The sequence below is a fragment of the Fringilla coelebs genome (genome assembly GCF_963513975.1).
Source record: "Fringilla coelebs genome assembly, chromosome: 6".
Lineage (NCBI taxonomy): Eukaryota > Metazoa > Chordata > Aves > Passeriformes > Fringillidae > Fringilla > Fringilla coelebs.
In genome coordinates this window covers 46,621,844-46,641,705 of record NC_140034.1, presented here as the reverse complement: position 1 = coordinate 46,641,705, position 19,862 = coordinate 46,621,844, and the positions used below count along the sequence as shown (strand labels likewise).

Below are 19,862 nucleotides of genomic sequence, written 5' to 3'. Positions count from 1 at the left end.
GCTTAATAAGGTTTCTTCCTTTTGCTTGGTGAGATGCATGTGTTGAAAGACATTTTTGGGCACTCAAAAGTATAAATGCATTAGCTTCACTGTCACACCTTCAGTCATTTGTTTTCTTCTCACCCTTTTCCCCACTGAAAGAACAAAAGGGATTTCACCCTTGCTGACACAGATGTTGTGTGTCACTCCAGCCCCAGTGTCACCTGCAGCTATTACTAGGCTTTTGCTAAGCACACTTTGTCTCTGTGGAAGACAGTTTATGAGGGTGATGGATTTGAGCTCTGTATTTGCAAATATTTTCCAGTTTATTGTTCCAGTGCTGAATTTATTGTTTTGCAAACAGGGACCAGGGGGATGCTCTGTCTCCTGAGGCTGTGCCATGGTGGTGTTTTACTCCCCTGGAATTAACTCTGTAGGAAAGGTACTGTACAGGGACTGCTTCATCCTCACTGAAACAGGCTGCTGTGGGATCATGTACAACAACTTAGTACATAAAGCAAAGAACCTTTGTAGTTGAAAGTAGGGGAAGCTTTAAGCAGAATGAAGTAATACTAGAACTTGCCTAGGATTCAGAATAACTTTTAATAAAAGAAATTGTTTTTATATATAGTGGTAAGTTTTCAGGGTTTCTGCAAACTGATGTCTGAATCTGATGTTTCACTCCCAACTCCATGGCAATTCTTGCTCAGAATCTACTTGCCTCAAACTTGCCTGAACAGCTGCAGAGGAAACAACTGTCCTTTCAGTGTGTTTTCAGAGGGCTTCTGTCATTTTAGGTGAGCTGACTCAGGAGAACTGGCTGAAATGCAGGTGATAAAAATGAACTCTTTACTCTATTTCAGATTACCTCTTCATGTAGAGTCTGAGTGTGATCATCCCACCCTTTCTTTATAGTGCTCAGGTATTAGTTCAGTGCTGGTAGAGTTGAGTATCTCTTGTGGAGCTGCTTTTATTGCTGCTTCCTTCAACACATTCATATTCTTCATCTCTCATCCATACACACTTGCTGAACCTGGCTCAACTTGACATTTGGGATTTTAGAACAATAGATGCACCTACACACTTGTCAGAAATACCATACCTTCGAGATCACGATTTCTCTGTTCAGTACATACAGCAGCACTCTTTCCTTTTTCTTTGCTCTTCTTTTTTTTGTTTTTTTTTTTTACTAAGTAAAGTGATATTTGATGAACCCTTGCTTCTTCTCATTTTCTGCATCTCTTCCAAAAAGCCTTAGTGTTTTCTTTTTGGTTTTTTTTTTTTCAAGTTCCCACTGGAGCTTTACTGATATTTTGAGCTGATTTGCTTTTCTTGCTGCTGCAAAGGATTGTTTCTCATGTTATGGATGAGGTGAGAATATTGTGTACCCTTTTTTTTTCTCTCTGCCTGCTTTAAAGAAAACACCCCATAGTATTGATAAAGACAAAGATGATTACAAGATCGACACTGACTTGATTTTTAGAGTTTTTAATAAAGCAGCAAATATAGGCACCTTGTCACTTAAAAATGTGATGCTTTTAAGCTCTGTCTTTTATGCACAAACTTTCTGCACTGTGTGTGGCCAGGAAGACCTGTTGTTCCTGCTATTATCTCAAGAGTGGAGCTAAACACATACCTTTAAAATCTATTTTCCTCTTCACTCTGACCACTCCAAACTGCTTTCTGAGACTGAGACAACTTGTCTTCGGGCTGTCTTCTGTCCCAAATCCATGCCTGTAGTGCTGATACTGAGCAGAGCTGCTCGTGCCATCTGCTGCTGTGTGAGGATGACAAAATGGAGAGCAAATGTAATCTCGTATAAATACAGCTTAGAGGCAAGCTAAAGTATAAAATGTTCTCATTGCTGGTTTTCAGTGATTCCAGACACCTGGGAGTACCCTGTGAGGTAACTGGAAAGGGTACTGGCTAGGTGGTATCAGGGCACACTAAAGTCAAACAAAAGGGCTAATGAGCTTGCAAAATAGAAATGTTATATGTCAGACAGGGACACACGATAAAATTAAGCTTAATTTAAAACAGGACATTTCAGTCTGATGCTACAAAGCTTCATTTCTATGCATATAAATGCCGAATTGTACCTTTTTTTTTTCTCCCTTGACGTTGTTTGTTTGTCTGGGTTGAATACAACTCCCTTTCTTTGCCAACCTCCAGGTACCAGAATACATCCCTGTGGTGGCTGCATTACATGTACTTTTTATGGAATGGTAAAAGGGGCAAATAAGTATATAATGGTTAACTGCTGCTTATAACAACATAATAAATACAAAGCATTATTCATAAAATTTATAAATATCATTCCTTGGCTTGGTAGTTGGGATCAGTATAGAAAGCTTTCCATCAGCTTTTTTGGTGCTAGTGTATGTAGTCATGTGTAAGTGAGGAGAAATGGGGCTCCCCTCTTCCCCAATGCCCTGCTGTGCCCTTCCTCTGTGCCTCTGGTGATGTCACTGTTTTGCTGATGTGTCTGTAGATCAGTGCAAGGGGTGAAGCTGTTTGTAGGTCCATTCACGGGTATTCCTCTTAATGTGTAGTGATGATTTCAGTACACAACGCTGCCTGTCTGGTGGGTAAGGCACTTGCTAGAAGCAGTTCTCCAGTGCTGAAGCATACTTGGGCTAAGGTGCAACACTTGTTACATGCAGAGGATGTTGAGGAAGCAAGTGAAAAAGAGGCTTCTGATGAATGTAAATAGGCAGGATTTCAGATGGCTACAGACACACCCTTAAGGAAGTGTAGATATGCATCCTTCCGAATAGGCACAGGTGGAGATCAGACCAGCAGCTGTGTTCAAATAAACACTCCTTGTAAATGGAGTACTCTTCTTTCTGGGTGAAGCAGCTCTCAAATAAACCCATTTGTGTGTTCTAAATCTTGTGAAAAGTTGTAAGAATCTGTACTGCACATGTGGTTTAAATTATTTATGTTGGTGCCATATAAATAAAGTGTGCGTGCCTAAGTTGTACTTCCTATTATAATGTGATTTTTATTATTTTAAAGCATTTAAAATTGACTTAGAGATGCTGGGTTTTCCCACAACTTGCATAAAATCTGTATTACAGGTAAACTGTAGTATGTCGTTGATCATAACAGAGGATACTGCTTGAATAGAGGAAAACTGATAGGTGCCACAGAGACATGTGGTTGAAGAAAGGGAAAGAAAAATGCTGAGTTGATGTGGAAGCTAGCAGAAGAGAGAAATAAGCCATTTATTTGCACCAAAGTAAAAAGTGATCAGGTTTGAAAGTTGTGTTTCAGTCAATATTTTGGTTTTACCAGAAGAGGATCATTTCCTAACCTGCGTGAGATCACTGACCCTCCATCTCTGAAGAGCCACTGTTTTGGAGTCAGAGTCACAGAGAGGCTAACTTTCCTAATACAGAGCTGTATTTATTTTGGTTTTACCCCTGGATTTTTTCTTTAATTTACTTTGGATCGACAGACTTTTATTAAAACTTAAGCTGCTTTATATCACAGGCTTGTTGTTTTTAAGGTGGTTCTTTAAAAAGCTAAATTCTTTCTGCAGATTTCACTGGTGGACAAAGCAAGGGCAGCTGCCCTTTTGGCAGGTGCCCATCCTCCATTTGCGAGGACTCTTGCTTCGTGAGGTTACTGTCACAAGTTGCTCTTACTTGGGGAAAAGGTTGACAGAGCATCAGATTTTTCACAGGTTGGATGATCTCCTGTATGAAGCGCCAGGATTCAGTGTGGAAAACTGAGCTGTGTTCAGCTGCAGGCTTCCTGTGTGCTATCAGTGAAGTAATTAAAACTCCATCTTAAGTGGATTGCTTGTACAGTGGGAATCAAAATACCTCCTACTTCACAGGGGTGAGGAGGGCTAACTTGGATATGGAACTAAAAGAGCATAGCTGACAAACACCCCTGCCTGGGTCCATGCTTTGGGACTGAGCAGCAGCACATTCTTCCTTCAGGTTGCACCACGGGGCTGCGGTTTCTGGGGTTTGTTCAGGCAGCAGCCACGTTCTGGCCTGCTTTGACCAGGTGATGCCAGGTTGGTGGCAGCAACAATGTCACAGTTTGTGCTAAGCTGAATTCAACAAGCCTGTTACCTTCTGTTTACAGGGGAAGATGCCTGTTCAGTAGGCAACCTGGAACATTGGCTATACACTGAATGGGGAATTGCCTCTTCCAATTGCAGCCAGTCTTTCAGGTGCACATAAAATAGCAAACCCACTGTTTTCTCTGAGATGTCCTGGGCCAGGCTTCAGTGTGTCAGAATAAGTAATATCCTCAAGACTTTCTGTTCTAGGTCACATTATGCCACACCTATCACATTTTTTGTTGTGATCTAGCTCCAAATGCTACATCTGCAACCAGTGGGCACAGCTGCCTGTCCAAAAAGGGTGTGGGCTGGTGTTTACATGGCATGGCAAAGGAGTTGCACTGCCTTTCTAAGGTCTGTTAGGAAAACACGTGGCCAAGTGGCTTATCCAGGCAAAAGTGAAGGTGGGTCACAATGGACCTTGAGTTTGGGGACACCGCTTAATCACTCATCCTCTGTGGACCATTACCCAAGTGCTTTGCTCTTAACCCTGGTCACAATGGCAAGTCATCTCTAGCTGTTTCTAGCCGTCTTCTTCACCCTTCCTCTCTTGGGTTGCCATGCACGATGTAAGACTGTCTGTAGCTCTGGTAGCCCATGCCCTTGCGTGTCACACAGAGTACTGAGAGCAGTGCAGAACCTTGTTCACAAAAGGCATCATTATTCCCGTTTCCCACCGGGAGTCCAGCCTGGCCCCGTAGTGCAGACAGCAAAGCGGAACGTTTGTCCCGTGTCCTGCTCCGTCAGTCACCGTCCTACTTATCCTTGCTTATTCTCCGGCTGCCAGAAAAAGGGGCGGTGGATTGCATTGTCGGTGCTGGTGCCGGGCAGCCGCGCTCTCCCGTGCCGGCACTGCCCGGGGTTGTGTAACGCGGCCCGGCCGCGCTGCCCGTGCGGCCGCAGCGCCGAGGGGCGCGGGGGCGGCGCCGGGCCCTGCTCGGGCCGGTTCGGGGCCGGGCGGGGCGGGCGGAGGAGCCGCGGCACCGCCCGCCCCCAGCGCCATTGGCGGGGCCGGGCCGGCGGGGGCGGGCGGCCGGGACGGCGGCGGGGAGCCCGGGCCGAGCGAGCCGCGATCGCCGCTCCGCACCGCCGTACCATGGTGGGGGATCACTGCAGCCTCCCCGGTGAACGGCCCGTGCTCGCCCAGAGTCCCAAGCCCGGATTAAGCTGCAAGATGGTCCTGCAGGCGGTGGGCAAAGTGCTGCGGTAAGGACGGGTCCGGCGGTGGCCGTGGCGCCGGGCAGGGCAGGGCGGCTGCCCACGGGGCAGCCCGGCAGAGGAGGGAGCTGCAGTGAAAGCTCCGGCCGGGGCGACGGGCGCTCCTGAGCCCCGCTCCTCTCTGGAGGAAGGAGGGAGCCTGCTTTTGGCTCCCTCTGGATCTTGAGTAGCGATCGGGGAGGCTGGAAGTTGGAACAGCAGTAAGCGCTTGGAGAGGAGTATTTGTTCACCCTTAATCGGGTTTTGTTTGCGCTTTCATGAGAACTGAGTTTCCAGGACGTAATCAGACAGTGAAGGTCCTGGCTTGCCTGAATAAGGAGTCTGACCAAGATGCTACATATGCTTTGGCAAGTCTTCTACAGAAATGTTGTAAGATGAGGGGGAAAAATTGCTCATGCAGCTCAGAAGGGCTTGTGTGAACACTGAGACGTGGATGACTACTGAGACCAAAACCAGACTCTTTGGCAAAGGATATGCAGTAATTTGATTCGAAGGAGTTCTGACCCGTTCTGGCTGGTAGGGAAAAACGTCACCGCAAATATTAGGACTAGGAGCCTCGTTCTTCAACAACTGCAGCTTTTTTATTTTGGTTGTATTCAGATATTTTTCTGGAATCTGTGGAGAGCTGCAGTGCTGCTCCAGAAAGGAGCCTTGTTCCTCCAGCATAACTTTATTTGGCAAGCTTTCGTTCGTCCCCGTTTCCTACTGTCTGTTGCCAATTGTTAAATGTTTGTCAACAGAAACATTATCCCTCTCTTCCTCTGTTGACTCATGTCTCTCCCCAAGCGAGTTTAAGGGAGGCATTTATTAAAGCAGAATGTTCTGATCACAAAGCGGCTGAACTGTGGCTGGGACTTCAGCTAAATGAGTTCGCTGAGCTTGAAGCAGCCATGGTGGGAACAGCTGCTTAAATTTGCTCTTTAAAAAGTCCCATATAGTGCAGTTGGGCTTTTTTTCCCCTGTTAAAAATACTTTCCCGTAGAAAACATGGAGGTTTTTCTTTCTGCTTTTTAATAAGTTTAACGTCTCTTCTTTGCATTTTTGGGGGGCAGCGTGTCTATAATTCAATATGGTGTTACACAGCTGGTCATATCATAAAATCCTTTGGCCAGCGACTTGCTATTCATGATGTGAACCTTTTGAAGTTTTTGGTAGCTGTTCTATTGGCAGCACTCCCAGATGCAAATAGATGGGTGCCTCTGTAGGGAAGAATTGCCAAACCTTTTGTTAAGCATCTATGGCTGTTTATTTTAAGCTATAGGTAAGTTCCTGTGAGTTAGAAGTGAAGTATATATTTTTAATTTGTTCAGTGCACGCTTTTTAAAAAATGGAACATTAACCTCAGCCTTTCTCCTCTTACTGGAGTACATGCAGAAATTGTGCATAGTTTTGCTTTTCTTCTGAGATTGATTTTCGATGTGTACTATAAAACTGTTGTGAAAGCATGAAAATATTGTTGTCACACATTATGATATGTTTTTGGACTCATTAATAGCATAACTTTATTCTGTTGAGCTAGATGGGAGTGATTACTGTTTTGTACTTAAATGTTCTTTTAATTGTGTCTTTTTTTTTTCTGGGTTATCTCCTTTTGCTCGTGGTTAGAGAGAAATGAGAAATCACAAAAGCTTTTTTTAGATGCCATGCTGGTTCTCTTATTTCTTCTCTTGAATCTGCTTCAGATGCCTTATCTCACCTTACGTGTTTTACGTTATCTTGCTTTGTTCTGTAAAACATAAACTCATCCTGTTCTGTAAGGAGCTCAGGCTGTGTGAAAGCACAGGCACTGGTGAGGAGCCAGGTAAATACTACATCAAATCAAAGTTTCCTTATTGTTGAATGAGATACTAGTGCTTCAGAAAGTGTGAGCCCAATCAGCGATGGTGGAAGAAGGAGCCATGTGGGACCTCATTTAGGCCAAAAATGGTGACTTGTTGGTGACATCTGGGATGGAATTTCTCTGAACAGAGGCACCCACAGCTGAGCTTTGTCCACCTTATTGTTGGTAGAAAAGAACAGGGACCTTAAATGTCCTGTGTCTGGATGCAGAGGTGCAATGCCTGCAATGATAGAGTTAGATAGATACGCCTCACATGGTAATACTTAAGTTGTAGTCATAAGTCATAAGAAGTTAAATGAGATGTATCCCAAGTTACTGTAATATCTTGCCATCTCTTTCAAAGGAAGCATATCAAATACCCCTTCTAAGCTTGGCCACCTGGAACTGCTGATGGAGTTTTTTGCAGTCTATACAATGCTAAACTGTGAATGGAGTGATCAGGCCATCGCCAGTGGCTTGGTGATGAGGTCAAAGGATATCTTGCTTGTGCACAGCCTGGTGTTATGAGCAGCCCCCGCTGCATTTTAGGCCCCTTTCTCAGGCCTAACTGGGAACTGTCATGATCACAATTTCCTCCCAGTCTTCCACAGCCTGCCAAGGAATTGCAGAAATTCGCAAAGGACAAGGGACAGCGTGCCTGTGTTCACTCTAAACTGCCTCCACTCCTGTCTCTCTCCTGCTTGTGAATTATAAAGCTCAGGTGTTCTTGTGCAGTAGTTAATCAGTTTGATTTCCTGCATAGCAGATTTGTTGTGTTATTTACGCTGAGTGTGAGCAGTTAAACTAACACTTGAAGCTTTTAATGTGCCAGTTGCTCTCGTTAGTAGGTCCAGCTCCTCCTGCCTGTTGGGTGCCTGTGTGCCACACGTTAGCAGTAACAGCTGCCAGAGGAGGAATCAATACACTGAGGAAATGAGGAGGGAGGTGTGAGGAAGCAGCAAGACTTCATGAGAAAAGCAGTCCTGAGAACCTGAGAAGAGTTTAAAAAAGCGTGGGGGGAAGACAGCTGAACCAGAAAGGGGGGAAAAATGTAACAAAAGCAACAGATGTGTTCTCAGTCTTTCTAATTAATGTTTTATGAATGCCACGGTTAGGTTTATTGCTCTTTTAAATTATTAGTGATTCAGCTATGAAGAACTCTGGAGATGCTTGTATCTTTCATCATATTGGTTAGTAAACTGTGTTTAATGCTTCAGGGATGGGACCAAGGCTGCACACTTGTGGTGATTAAAAAAAATTGAGACACCAGTAGAAAAGTGTCATCTCCCCTTTAAATTAGTCACAGCATAGCTGAGAAGTCCCTTGACATGGTGTTTAATTAGGGCTGTTTAATTTCATTTCACTTCATATATTTTTAAAATATGTTAATGTAATTTTTTCCCCTTTTCTGTAACGAATTGTGTTTTTATTTAGCCCATAATTAGAGAGGAAGAAAAACCTAAAATGGGTGCAGTTTTTCTGGTTTTTGTTATTTTGATTTCTCTGAGTTAGTGATTCTTGAGAGACATGGAAGGAGAAAGGGCAAAGAGTATAATGTCAGTATACTTGGAATACGATTCTATTTTTTTAGCATTATTTCATTAATTGTCCGAGTTTCTTGTGGCACCATGGATTCCTGTCAGCTTCCTTGCAGAGGTCTGTGTTTTACTGCCCTCAAGCAGCAGAAGTGGAAGGAGGACTCAGGTTCCTGGGATCTCTCCTATTTTTGGTCCCAGTGGGTAACAGAGCCAGCCATAAGCATTTTTCAGAGCCACATGCTGCTGAGTTCAGGACAAAATGTTCACTGCCTGTGCCAGTGCCTGAGTCCTGGTGCAGATGCTCAGTGGGTTTGCAGTGCTGTGACACTTTGGGTCCTGTGCTGGCAATTTTCAGAGGCTGTTCCCTGTGCAGCTTCCTAGTCTGTGTTTCCTTTTAAGTCTCCAGTGGAAACTGAGTCCCTCTGGGATAGTTGATTTTTAATCAGGGATAGAGTGGTAGGAAAGAGGAATGATGCAGGCTACAAAGTTGTGATGTCACTGTGTAACATCTTTTGATAAATTACAGTATGGTTTATATGTACACACTGTCCTGGATGAGTGGGGAAATAGGTAAGTTAAACCTCCCCTTTCCCATAAGAGCCTCCCTTTTTCCAGCATTGTACAGGCATTGATTTGGATACCAATTAAAAATAAAACAACCAACCCCACTCTTTTTTGGGTAAGCGCTTTTCAAGAGTGTAGTTACTTGTCTTCAGTGATAGGGTGATAATGATTGTTTCATTTGGATAAATTAGCAAGTTTGAGTTGGCATTCTGGATGCTGCTATGTATTTTTATAGCCAGCACTCAAAAGATTTTGAAAAATTAAATTCCTTCTCTATTCTCAAATCATAGCAAGATGAGGAAGAAACCAGTTTGACATTGTGTTTTGGTTTTTAGGTGATTGTGCAAGGTTGTCTTGTTGTGTTCATGAACCAGGATATAGATGGTAGGAGCAGAGAAGCTTCTCCTCTGCTGCCTGGACTCCCATGGCTGAAGACAGCTGTTGTCTGTGACGCTTGTGTGTATCACCAGGACTAAAGCAAATATTTAAAAAAGCAATCCTGTTTTATTCCAATTTAGGCAGAAACATTTTTCAATAATTTAGTCTCGTTCACAGTATTAGAAAGTAATTAGAAGAGCCTTGTTTAACACTAGCTAATCTGATTAATGCAAAAGCCTGGGACAGAGAGAGGGAAGGGAGGGGGGACAGTATGCAGGGAAAGGAACTTATAGGCAAAATGCTCTTCAGAGCCACGTTGGCTATTTTTATCCTGTTCTTTTTCTTTCTCCCTCCCACAATTTTCCATTGTACCAAAATAGTTCAAAATGTTTGGGTCAGGGCAACTGACATCACTAGTTGTCATGCTGTGTCCTGCTGAATATTTCTGTAACAGGAGCTGATTCCTCATACGAAGATGGCCTTTTGAGACTCTCAGCTGCTCAGAAAGGACTGGTGATAACTGTGGGGCAGTAACATCTTCTGCTTTGGCAAGGGGTGACCAGGCAGGAGGGACTCTGGTGGCCCTACTATGTGAATGGGAGCGTGGATGTGCTTGTGGAGATTGCTCTTTGACACAAGTGTCCTGTCCTCGGGACAGAGCTAGTGACAGGAGGCAGGCCTGGGTGGCATTGCCCGCCTGATGGGCTCATCTGGCTGGGATGTTCCTCCTGGAGAGGCAGCTCTCCCTGTGTGTGCTGGGTGTTCCCAATCACACAGGTAGCAAAGTCTCTTCTGGCTGTAGACAGAAAACTTGTAGTGCTCTGCTTGACGTTCATCCCCCCAGCAAGCTGTTGGATGCCTCTGGCAAAGCCATGCGGGACTGGGGCTCTTGCTGGAGCTCATGACTTGGAGCTGTGCTCTGCAAAGATGCTGTGTCTCACAGGTGGGTCCAGCATGCCCGGCGCTCCTCTGGTCCTTTGGGATAATCGTCTCTGAAGCCTTTGTGAACCTCACTGAACCATGTGCAGTCCATTACCTTAATGAAGAACTTGGTGTCTTTCTTCAGAGGTATTTACAGCATGGAGTTGTATTTAGGTTATGTGTTCCACATCCTGTGAAGCCATAGCCAGAGGGAGAGCACTGCTAAAATTCTCTGTGTTGAAACAACCCTCTAAGGTGTCTCCAGAGCTTGTACAGAAAGGGCTCCTGGCCAAGGTTTAATAGCATTTTCCTCTTGTTTAGAGGTAAAAGTATGCTTGCTTCTTTTTTTACTGAAGATGCCTCCTGGACACTTTACAAAGAATAGATTTGACTATATCCTCAGACTTGTGAAATTATTCACCCTTCTTTTATCTTGTTTTCTTTATATGCATATAGGATTTCTTCCAGATTTTAGCTGCTTGTTTCAGTCTGGAAAATTATTTCATTTATATATGAGCAAAGTATGAGTGTGCAACATTCATCCTTCTGGGACTTGACTACAGTTCCTGGTTTGTCTCTTTTTTCCCTATGTTGCAATAGCCCATGTTTCTGGTGCTGCTCTTTATGGGAAAGTTATCTATTTCACACATTTTCTCTCTCCTGTTCTCTGGGATCTCAAATATCTGTGCACTCCAAGACCTTTACCAGGTAAGTTTTTAGGAGGAAAAAAATGTCCTCTGTAGAAGAGCCTTTCTCTTGCCATTCTTAATTTTTTTTGAAGAGCTGTGGTGTTAGGAATGTGATCTCCTATTAGTTGTCCTGTCTCTTAAGATGGAGGCAAAGAGGCAGAGATTTGGCTGAGTAAAAAATCTATCTGTTCCTCTGTTGTACATCTTTCTGTGGCTACACCAAAATGGAGTTTGTTAAAGTGTTATTTTGTTGAGGGGAATTTTAAAATTATTTTCTTAATCCCTGGTGCTGTGGGGTTCAACAGAATCTTAACTAAAACTTCAGCAAATTGCTGTCAGAGAAGAGATGTTGCATTTCTTTGAAGAGCTGCCAGCACCTAGTCTCTGGAAGGAAGATTGGATATGTGAATTAACCCTTTCTTCCAGCTTTCTGAAGAACAAACTTGCTTTGAGTCAATGGAGCCCATTAGCACTGAAGCCAGGTTGTTTGTCAGAAAATTTTGTTCTGTTAATTTTTCAAGTATTTTGTCTGGTGCAGAAATAAGTTTAGAAGTGCTTTTGTTCAGACAGCAGGAGCACGTGGTTAGCAGATGCTCCCCAGGTGAAAGGAGCGCTGTGGATGTCTGTGTGATTCCTTTTATTTTTAAAAAAAGAAAAATCAGCAGTGAGTGCAGCTGTCCTCAGAAGGGCAGGTAGTGACACAATATTAAAATTCTTATCTTACTATCTGGAAAAAGTAGTCCTGACACACCATCCATGTACATGGAGTACATGGAGTTACTGAAGAAGGAAGGTTTGGGTCTCTTCATTGTTGGTTTATGTGACTTCACGCAGAGGTGGGATGACATGAGGTGCAGCTTGCATATTTGTTTTTGAAAGCTACTAGTTTTCCTTAACCAATTTCTTGGTTGTGCTTTCAGCATTTAATTAAAGGACTGAATTTATATTTTAACAGGTTCTTGGAGGTAACACTACAAGTTTGGGTATATCTTTGGATTTTTTCCTGGTTGCTAGTGGATCAGTATGTCTGTAAAGGTGTTTCTACTTGCTTTTCAGTCTTCTGTGCTGTATTTGGAAAAGTAATAAATTAGGATTGGGAATCGCTGCTGTCCCACTAGCTAATTAACAGTGATCTAACTGTACCAGTAATTAAACTATTACCCACCCTAGTATTTTTTTCAATCAGTCATTCACATGTTTTTTACTTTGGCCTATGAATCCACAGTTTGTGTTTTAAGTAGATTTTTTCCTTCCTCTGTTGTACAGAAAAACTACAATGTGATGTTTTCTAAGAAATTCTGAAACTGCTGGGCGCTGTTGTTGACAGAACTGAACAGAGCATTGCATCATTCTGTCAAAAATCTTTAAAAATTAACTGCATGGTTACACTAGTGAAAGTTTGTACGAATCATTTGTTAATGAAAGTTACCTAGTTAAGATAATGCTTTGATTCCTTTTCCCACTGACTTTCTGACCCTGTGAGGAGACACACAATTTATGCCTTCTATGGACTTCCAATTTTTAAGTTTTAACAAGATAGTTCACACTAAAGCTGAAAGGCCCTGCTTCTGCTCTCAGGATCTGGTCTAAAACTTGCCAGGAGAGATGGGACTTAACTGAACTGACTTGGGTTTAAATTAAAGCCAAAATATTAACAAAAGGGTGAATTTTTTTTTTTTTTATTTCTGCCATTGAGAAGTGACCTTGACCCATAATATTTTCTGGTGAATTTCCTTCGTTATTAAAATGCTGTGGTTAATTTAAAGTGTAAGAGATGAGTTTGTGGAGCTTGATACAGAGGATGAAAATTTTAGGTGGGGCTGCTTTTGTACATTGATATTTTTTTGCCCAACCTGCTCAGTAACTGATAGGTGATTGAATTCCCCCCAGCTGTGTGTCTCAATGCAGCAAGATGCACACGTGTGTGTGCTAGTACGCATGCTTTAGCAGTGAGGCAACAGGTGCAGGCATGCAAAATTGCTTATGAATAGTGAAAACAAGTTAGGCACTTTTTTCCCTCATTCTGTGTATCTGAGTTTATACTGTGTAGTGAAGCTCCTGCAAAGAAAGCGGAGATGTTTGAAGTAGCTGTGTTGATACCTGTGTTTCCGTGTGCGCTCTCAGTTGTGGTGTGCCCTAGCACATTTCTGTCTCATTAAACCACATTTTTTTAGATGGAAAGCAGACAAAGTTTATGTGAAGGTTTCAGCTGTTGAAGTCCTGCCCACTGTGTCATAAAGGTGTTGTTTTCCAGGGTGGAACTGTAGCAGGAAGGCAGGTGCTGAACTTGTTTTCAGTCTCTTCCCTACAGAAATAACTAACTTGTCTTCTGATTCAGGACACCTTTTGTGCCTAAATAGTTGTAATTTCACATTGCAAGTATGAGACGCTGTGTGCACCCATCTTCCAGTGGGTGGGAAGGTGAAATATGTGGGTAAGCTTGACCTCCATATCTAACAGGGTTTTGCAGTTGCAGGTTTTCTTTAGGCTACAGTGGTGCATGAAACTAGTCTGTATGGTCAGATAATTTTTGGTTGTTGTCATACAAAGAGAGCTTGCAAGGCAAGATGGCAGTGAGGAAACGAAACCATTTTTTACAAAGACAAACTTGTCTGCGCCCTGGTACTCTCTGAACAGAATGAGCTGTCTGCATTTGTATATCTTGGGCTATATAGCAAGCAGTCTGATTGCTGAAGCCAGGTTGCCATGGTGAAATAATTCCCAGCAATTAAAGCACAGTTCCATCCTGAAAAGCAACTCTGTGCAAGCCATGTTGTGAAATCCTGCACTTACAAGGCCATGAGGTTTCCAAATCAAATTTGCTTGGTTTAGAAATAAAAAGGTGGCTTTGCAGTGTTCCAGCTCTACAGACTTCATCAGGATTGGGACATAACAGTGCCTTCAGTGATTTATGTGCTCTGGTGGTGAACTCCCTCCCCACAAAGGTGCGCCACAGGGTACTGGATGTGCTCATCTAGAGATAACAGGGCTGTATCAGAGTAGCCAGGAGGAGCAATTGCTGCCAAAACCTGAATTTAATAATGACGTAAAAGTCAAAATAACTCTGTGTTCCAATGGGAGATTAGGGGATAATAAATTACTGATTAAATTAATAGACATATCAGAAAAGACACAGGGAAGAGATTTGTTAATTGAGAATTTTTTGTGATTTTGCTACAGAACGTTGCATTTTCTTTGAATTTGGAGAATTTAAAAACTTTAAAAGATTACATTGCTTTTCCTTTTTCTCTGCAGGTAGTATTTCTGGCCTCCAGAGTTTCAAATTGTCAAATTGAAAAAAACACTGCTCTGAATATAATAACAAACCTGACAGATCTATATTTGTCTTCCTCAGAGTGAAAAAGGTGTTAAGAGGCACTCCATAACTTGTTTTCAAATCCTGGTGCAGATCCCTTGTTCTCAAGGCTCTGTGGGTGACCTTTCCACTGGAGAACATGTAACAACCAGGCTCTGCCATTGTCTGCTTTCAGTTGAGAGCAAATTTTCTCCTTTCTCTGTGTGTTTTAATTAGAGAAACATTAAGTTATGTTGTAGATCTCTGCCTTGGACTGCAGTATTTTTTGTTTTAGAGAAGGAACTATTTATCTCTGCTGGTTTCCAAAGGTCCTTGGAGAACTAGCTGAGATGTAAACATTCACATGTGCAGATATCTGTGCTGAAATGAATCCTGGCCCTGCTGTGTGGCTGCAGTAGGGGAGTATATTTACCAGCGGAGGCTACTGAGGAAGCATTTGTGTTGCTTGAATACTAATGGATTTTTCCTCTAAGGGAGGTAAGGATGCATGCTTATCTTGGTATTGTGTATGGGCCTGATGGGTTTGGAGTGTTTGCCTGGGGACTGAAATGAGCTGTGTGTTAGCAAGACAAAGTCCAGATCAGAGCTCCAGCCTGCCTTTTCAGCTGAGGAATGGCTGGGCAGAGATGTCCTAAAGAGTCAGCATGGGGTGGCCTCTCCTGTCCCCACACCAGGGTCTGCTCTGAGTGCCATTCCAAGGGAGGAGGAATTGCAAGCACGGGAGAATGTACTGTGAGACACCTTCTCAAGCAGGGATTTGGGGGTTGCTCTCTTTCTGCTCAGTTTTGGCTTCCTGTCAGACAGCTTGCCAACTGGAGACTTAAAAAACAGCAAAAGCAAAAGCCACCACTCCGTGTCATTCCCAGGCTCAGGACTTGGGCACCTCTGACTCAGTGCTCTGCTGTGTGGTTTGTTCTAAGCATTGAGTAAATTAATTGTTACAACACTTAGTTTGTGACCCACTGAATCTCTGTTACCACACACCTTATTTGGCTCCATGTAGAGATGTTGAAAGTAGGAAAAATTAGTCCTTTTTATTTCCTATTCCACAAATTACCAGAAATCTGGATTGTAGTAAATTGCTTAAGAAAAGAATCTTGCTAAGCCTTCGTGCTGGCACCTCCTGATTGAGATATGTGAGGGCTTTTTGCCACCAAGGTAAAGAGAACATTTCAGAATTAAGAACAACTGCATATTGCTTGGATAATTTAGTTTCTTCTAGTGAATTGTTTCATTTAAATTGCATCACTGGCCCCTAGAAAAAAATCACCTGTTTGTTTCCCATTGGATGTGGCTTTCCCAGTGTCCCAGTTGTGTTACCTGGAGGGGAACCTGGAGAGGACAAGGACTATGCAGTCAGGAAGCTGGAAACTTCTGTTCAGTCTGGGGGAGGAGTTCTGGCAGGTAGGCCCAGGGAAGAAAGGGAACTCCAGTGCAGCGTGTTCCACCACAAGAATGCACTCTGCACATTTTTGTAACATTAGCTGAGCTGCGGCGTGCTTGGCCCTGCCTCTGCAGCCATTCTTCCCAGAGCTGCGTTGGAGACAAGATGGGGGACCCTGGGTGTCTCAGCAGGAGCGTTAATGCCTCTGAGACACCACTGTGGGCAAACAGCCAGCTTGTGCTGAGAGGTGATGTACCAGGGAGATGAGAAGAATCATAGCTGTCTGGGATGCAAAAGACCCTTGAGGTCATTGAGTCTGCCATTAAACCATATCCACACATCAGAAATACTTCCAGGGAAGGTGACTCTGCCAGTTCCCTGGGCAGCCTGCTCCAGTGCCTGATAACTCTCTGGGGAAGAATTTTTTCCTAATACACAGTCTATACCTTGAGGCCATTTCCTTTTATCCTGTCCATTGTTACCTGGGAAAGGAGACTTTTTCTTGCTGCAACCTCCTTTCGGGTCGTTGCAGAGAGAGGTTAGGTAGCCTTAGGCTCCTTTCCTCTTGGCCACACAACCCCAGCTCAGTCAGCTGTTCCCTGTAAGACTTGTGCTCCAGCCCCTACACCAGCAGGTGAGTGGGCAGTCCTACAAAAGGGCACAGAAAGGCCTGATGTACCAGACGTGGCATGGTGCAGGTGCCCCATGTTCTCCTTGCTTTTCCAGCAGCACCAGCTGGAGCTCAGTCTGGTCCTACAGAATGTTTTGGGCTTTCTGTTGAGAAGCAGCATTATGAAATAATGTTATGGCACTTGTCATCCTTAACATGCCTGCCATGCCTTGGCACCGACTGTTTACAGCAGAGCATCCGGAGGCCAAGCAAAGATTCCCTTTTAAGGCAAAGAGCCACTATGAGAATCCCAAAGAAAAAGTTTCCCTGGCATGTAGGGTACATTCTTCTTTCCTCCTCCTCTTAAATAAACTATTAGTAACTTTTAAAAACAGAACAAAAATAAAGAAGCAGGACCAGAAATGCTGCCAAAGACGCTTTATGCTGCACAGCCCCCTTAGACCCGTGCAGCAATCAAGACCTGGAGCTGCCCCCGGGCAGGAAAGGGGAAGAATGAAGCTGAGGTCAGAGGGGTCTGTGAGAGACCTGTGGCAGGAGGAGATTGGAATGGAGACTGCCTTAAAAAGCTTAGTCTCCTTCCCTTCTGCAGCCCTGGAGAAAAGCACTGTCCACAGCAATCTGTGAACAATTGCACTGAATGCTGCACTGGGATTTGGGCTTGCTTTCCAATACCTTGCACGGCTTCCTTTCCCATGCTGATGTTCTTTTCTTCCCCAATCCTGTACGTGGATGTGTACATCCAGGATTTGTGTTCTGGGTGTGCTGTCACATGGCATTTCCAGCTGAAGACTAAGCAGTGATCTGGGTTAAAACAGGACATGGGATTGCAGAAAAACCTCCAGAGGTGCTAATCTTGTGCGGTTTTAGAGAAGGAGGGAAAATACAAACATCATCCCTAGCAGTGTTCTCAAAGGAGGGGCAGCTCGACTGATGTTTGAAGGAAGCCGTTATTCCCCTTTTTGTGCATGCTGTACAAGTAAACAAAGACACTGAATTAGCAAGAAGGGATTTAAGCTCCGAAGCCCTTCTAAGTTTCCAGTTCTTGCTCTTAACTGAGGAGAAAAGGCAATGGGCTGCTGGGTAGGAAACTGGACAGCCTTCAAGAGTTTGTTCCTGACCCGTAAGAACTGGCGTAACCTGCTTCTTCATTGTTCTTGTCACTTGGACTCGTAAATTTCAGCTCATAAAACTGTTTCCTTCCTGCTATGAATGGGTTCAGGACTCCCATGCTTACGCAGATTATTTGTAACCAGAAATTAACTGATAATTTCTTTCCAGTAAAGGGCCACATAAAAAGCCTATAAAGGTAAAAAGTATGTCTGTGAGCAGCTGACCTGGTTTACCTTACAAAGCTGTAGCCTTCGGTGCATGGCTGAAATCACTGTGTTTTTCCTTTCTGCGAAGGGAGTACATTAGAGTGAGAGACCTTGCACATTGGAATGTTTTTGCCTTCATGTGTTTTACTCCCTCTTCTGTTCCACTCACATCCCCTTTGACTCGCTAGCCAAAGAAGGGAAGAGGAGAGAGGCTAAAATGCAAACATCCAGTACACCTTTAATTCTGAATTCTAAGCCCTTATTTACTGGAAGAATAAAAACAGTGTTCATAAAGTTTGACCTGAAGGACACTGCTACAATGTTGTCTTACTGCCTCTCTAATTTTGTCTTTTAAGAAGCTAACCCCCATCCTTAGAGAGCCAAAAAAGTAGGTTTTGGTCAGATTGCTTCACTTTATAACACTTCATATAGTCATGGGTGTTTTGAAACACTCCACTTCAAAAAGAAATAAAAAAAAAATTACAGGATAAAAAATCAAAGGCCCAGATAGTTTGAGATATCAGCTAGTTCAGTGTGTAGAGGTGTACTTGGAATATGGTGTTGCTGTTACAGACAGTAATCTCTGTAAAAAGTTCTAGTTAGGAGTGCACCATTTAAACCCCAAACTTTTCCAGATTGTGAACTGTACAAATAGTAAAGTGCAAGCCAAGTTACTAGAAAATAACCCTCAAACCCTTGAGTATCATTTTTAATATCATTTTGGGATATTTCTGTGGCCATCTTTGGTTTTGATGTTCCTTAAATCATTTTTTATTCTTTTTGTGTCATTTTTTGTGTGCATTGCTGTGGACTGTGGGGCTGTAGTCTCACCGAAATTAATGGAATACGTCACAGCTGGATTGGCAACAGGGGAGACTTGCTCTCTTCTGAATTTGTGGGGATTGCTAGGATTATAGCAGTTAACCTTGTGTAAGGCATAGGGTCAGTTGCTAAAAAAAGCCCACAAAATCCCACCACATTAATCACAAAATAACAAAATATCTGTCTTTGGCCTGTAAGGTTCATGATCCATGGTGACTTTCATCCTCACAGACTTGAGATGGCTTGTGAGTTTTGAAGTTTGTAAACAGAGACAAATTTGCCTTGTGAGGCCTGTCAGAATTGTTCTGTAAATTTTCCAATGGAAATTGGAGTGTTTGAGATTTGGTTGGAATCTGAAACTGGTGCATGATCTATAGGGAGTGATGGGAGTTTTGCCTGCAGCTCTGGTCATCACCACTATAGGCTTTGAAAACAACTTCTTTAACTTTCTAAAGTTACTCTTACTTCCATTTTAATATGCTAGACTAAAATGAGAAAACCCACTGATAACATGTACTTCCAAAAGGAGAAGTAGACAGCCATTCATCCCAAGAACAGTTAGTTTGGTGTTAAGGATGGAGAAGGGGGATCAAAGTGTCATCAGTTGTCCTTGAAGAGATTTCAGTTTCAGATGCAATGTAAGAAGCTGCACAGTTTGCTGGGGACAGCAAGAAATTATTTTAACTGTGCTGGTTTCTTCTGAAAAAAAAAAGGAATCCTGACCTGGTAGAGATCATCTAAAATAACATGGTCAGTTTAGGGAAGTTTGACATTTAATAACCATTAGTCTTCCCTCTGTGTGATCGGTGTCGGAATAAATCATGTGCATGACCAGAACCATGATGCCTGGTACAATTCCAGAGTGTTGTGAACTACATCAGGTTATGAAGCACATCCACATTGGGATGTGGAGACACTGAGTCCCTGGTCCTTCTTCAGCTAAATCAGATTGCTTCATGTGTGCTTCTTTCCAAACAAACCACATTGGTTTATGCTGAAGCACATCTTTAGCATTTGTACCATGAATCAGCTTTGAACCTTACAGCCAGAGTCTGCTCTGAAGTGGGAATAGCACTTCCTCAAAATGGTATTAAAACTAAACCTCGATGGTGCTTTGAAGATGCTCTAAAGTGCAGGGGTTTTTTTAAACAAAGAAATTACTGAGCATCTGATCAAGACGGAAATGACAGAGAAAGGGGAGGATCA

General features: G+C 43.2%; 1 protein-coding gene across 4 annotated transcripts in view; it reads left to right on the top strand.

The window, feature by feature from the left end:
* The window catches only part of MOB2 (MOB kinase activator 2), a 108,159-nt gene that overhangs the window by 73,772 nt on the left and 14,525 nt on the right, over positions 1-19,862 (top strand). The window contains exon 1 of one of the 4 annotated variants that reach the window (XM_084208068.1): positions 5,104-5,266. The exons of the other annotated variants lie outside the window; for them this stretch is intronic. Within the exon in view, the coding sequence (XP_084064194.1) occupies positions 5,157-5,266 (110 nt within the window). The 5' untranslated portion in view covers positions 5,104-5,156. Of the gene's footprint in view, positions 1-5,103; positions 5,267-19,862 lie in introns of those variants that run through there. 4 annotated transcript variants of the gene reach the window in all.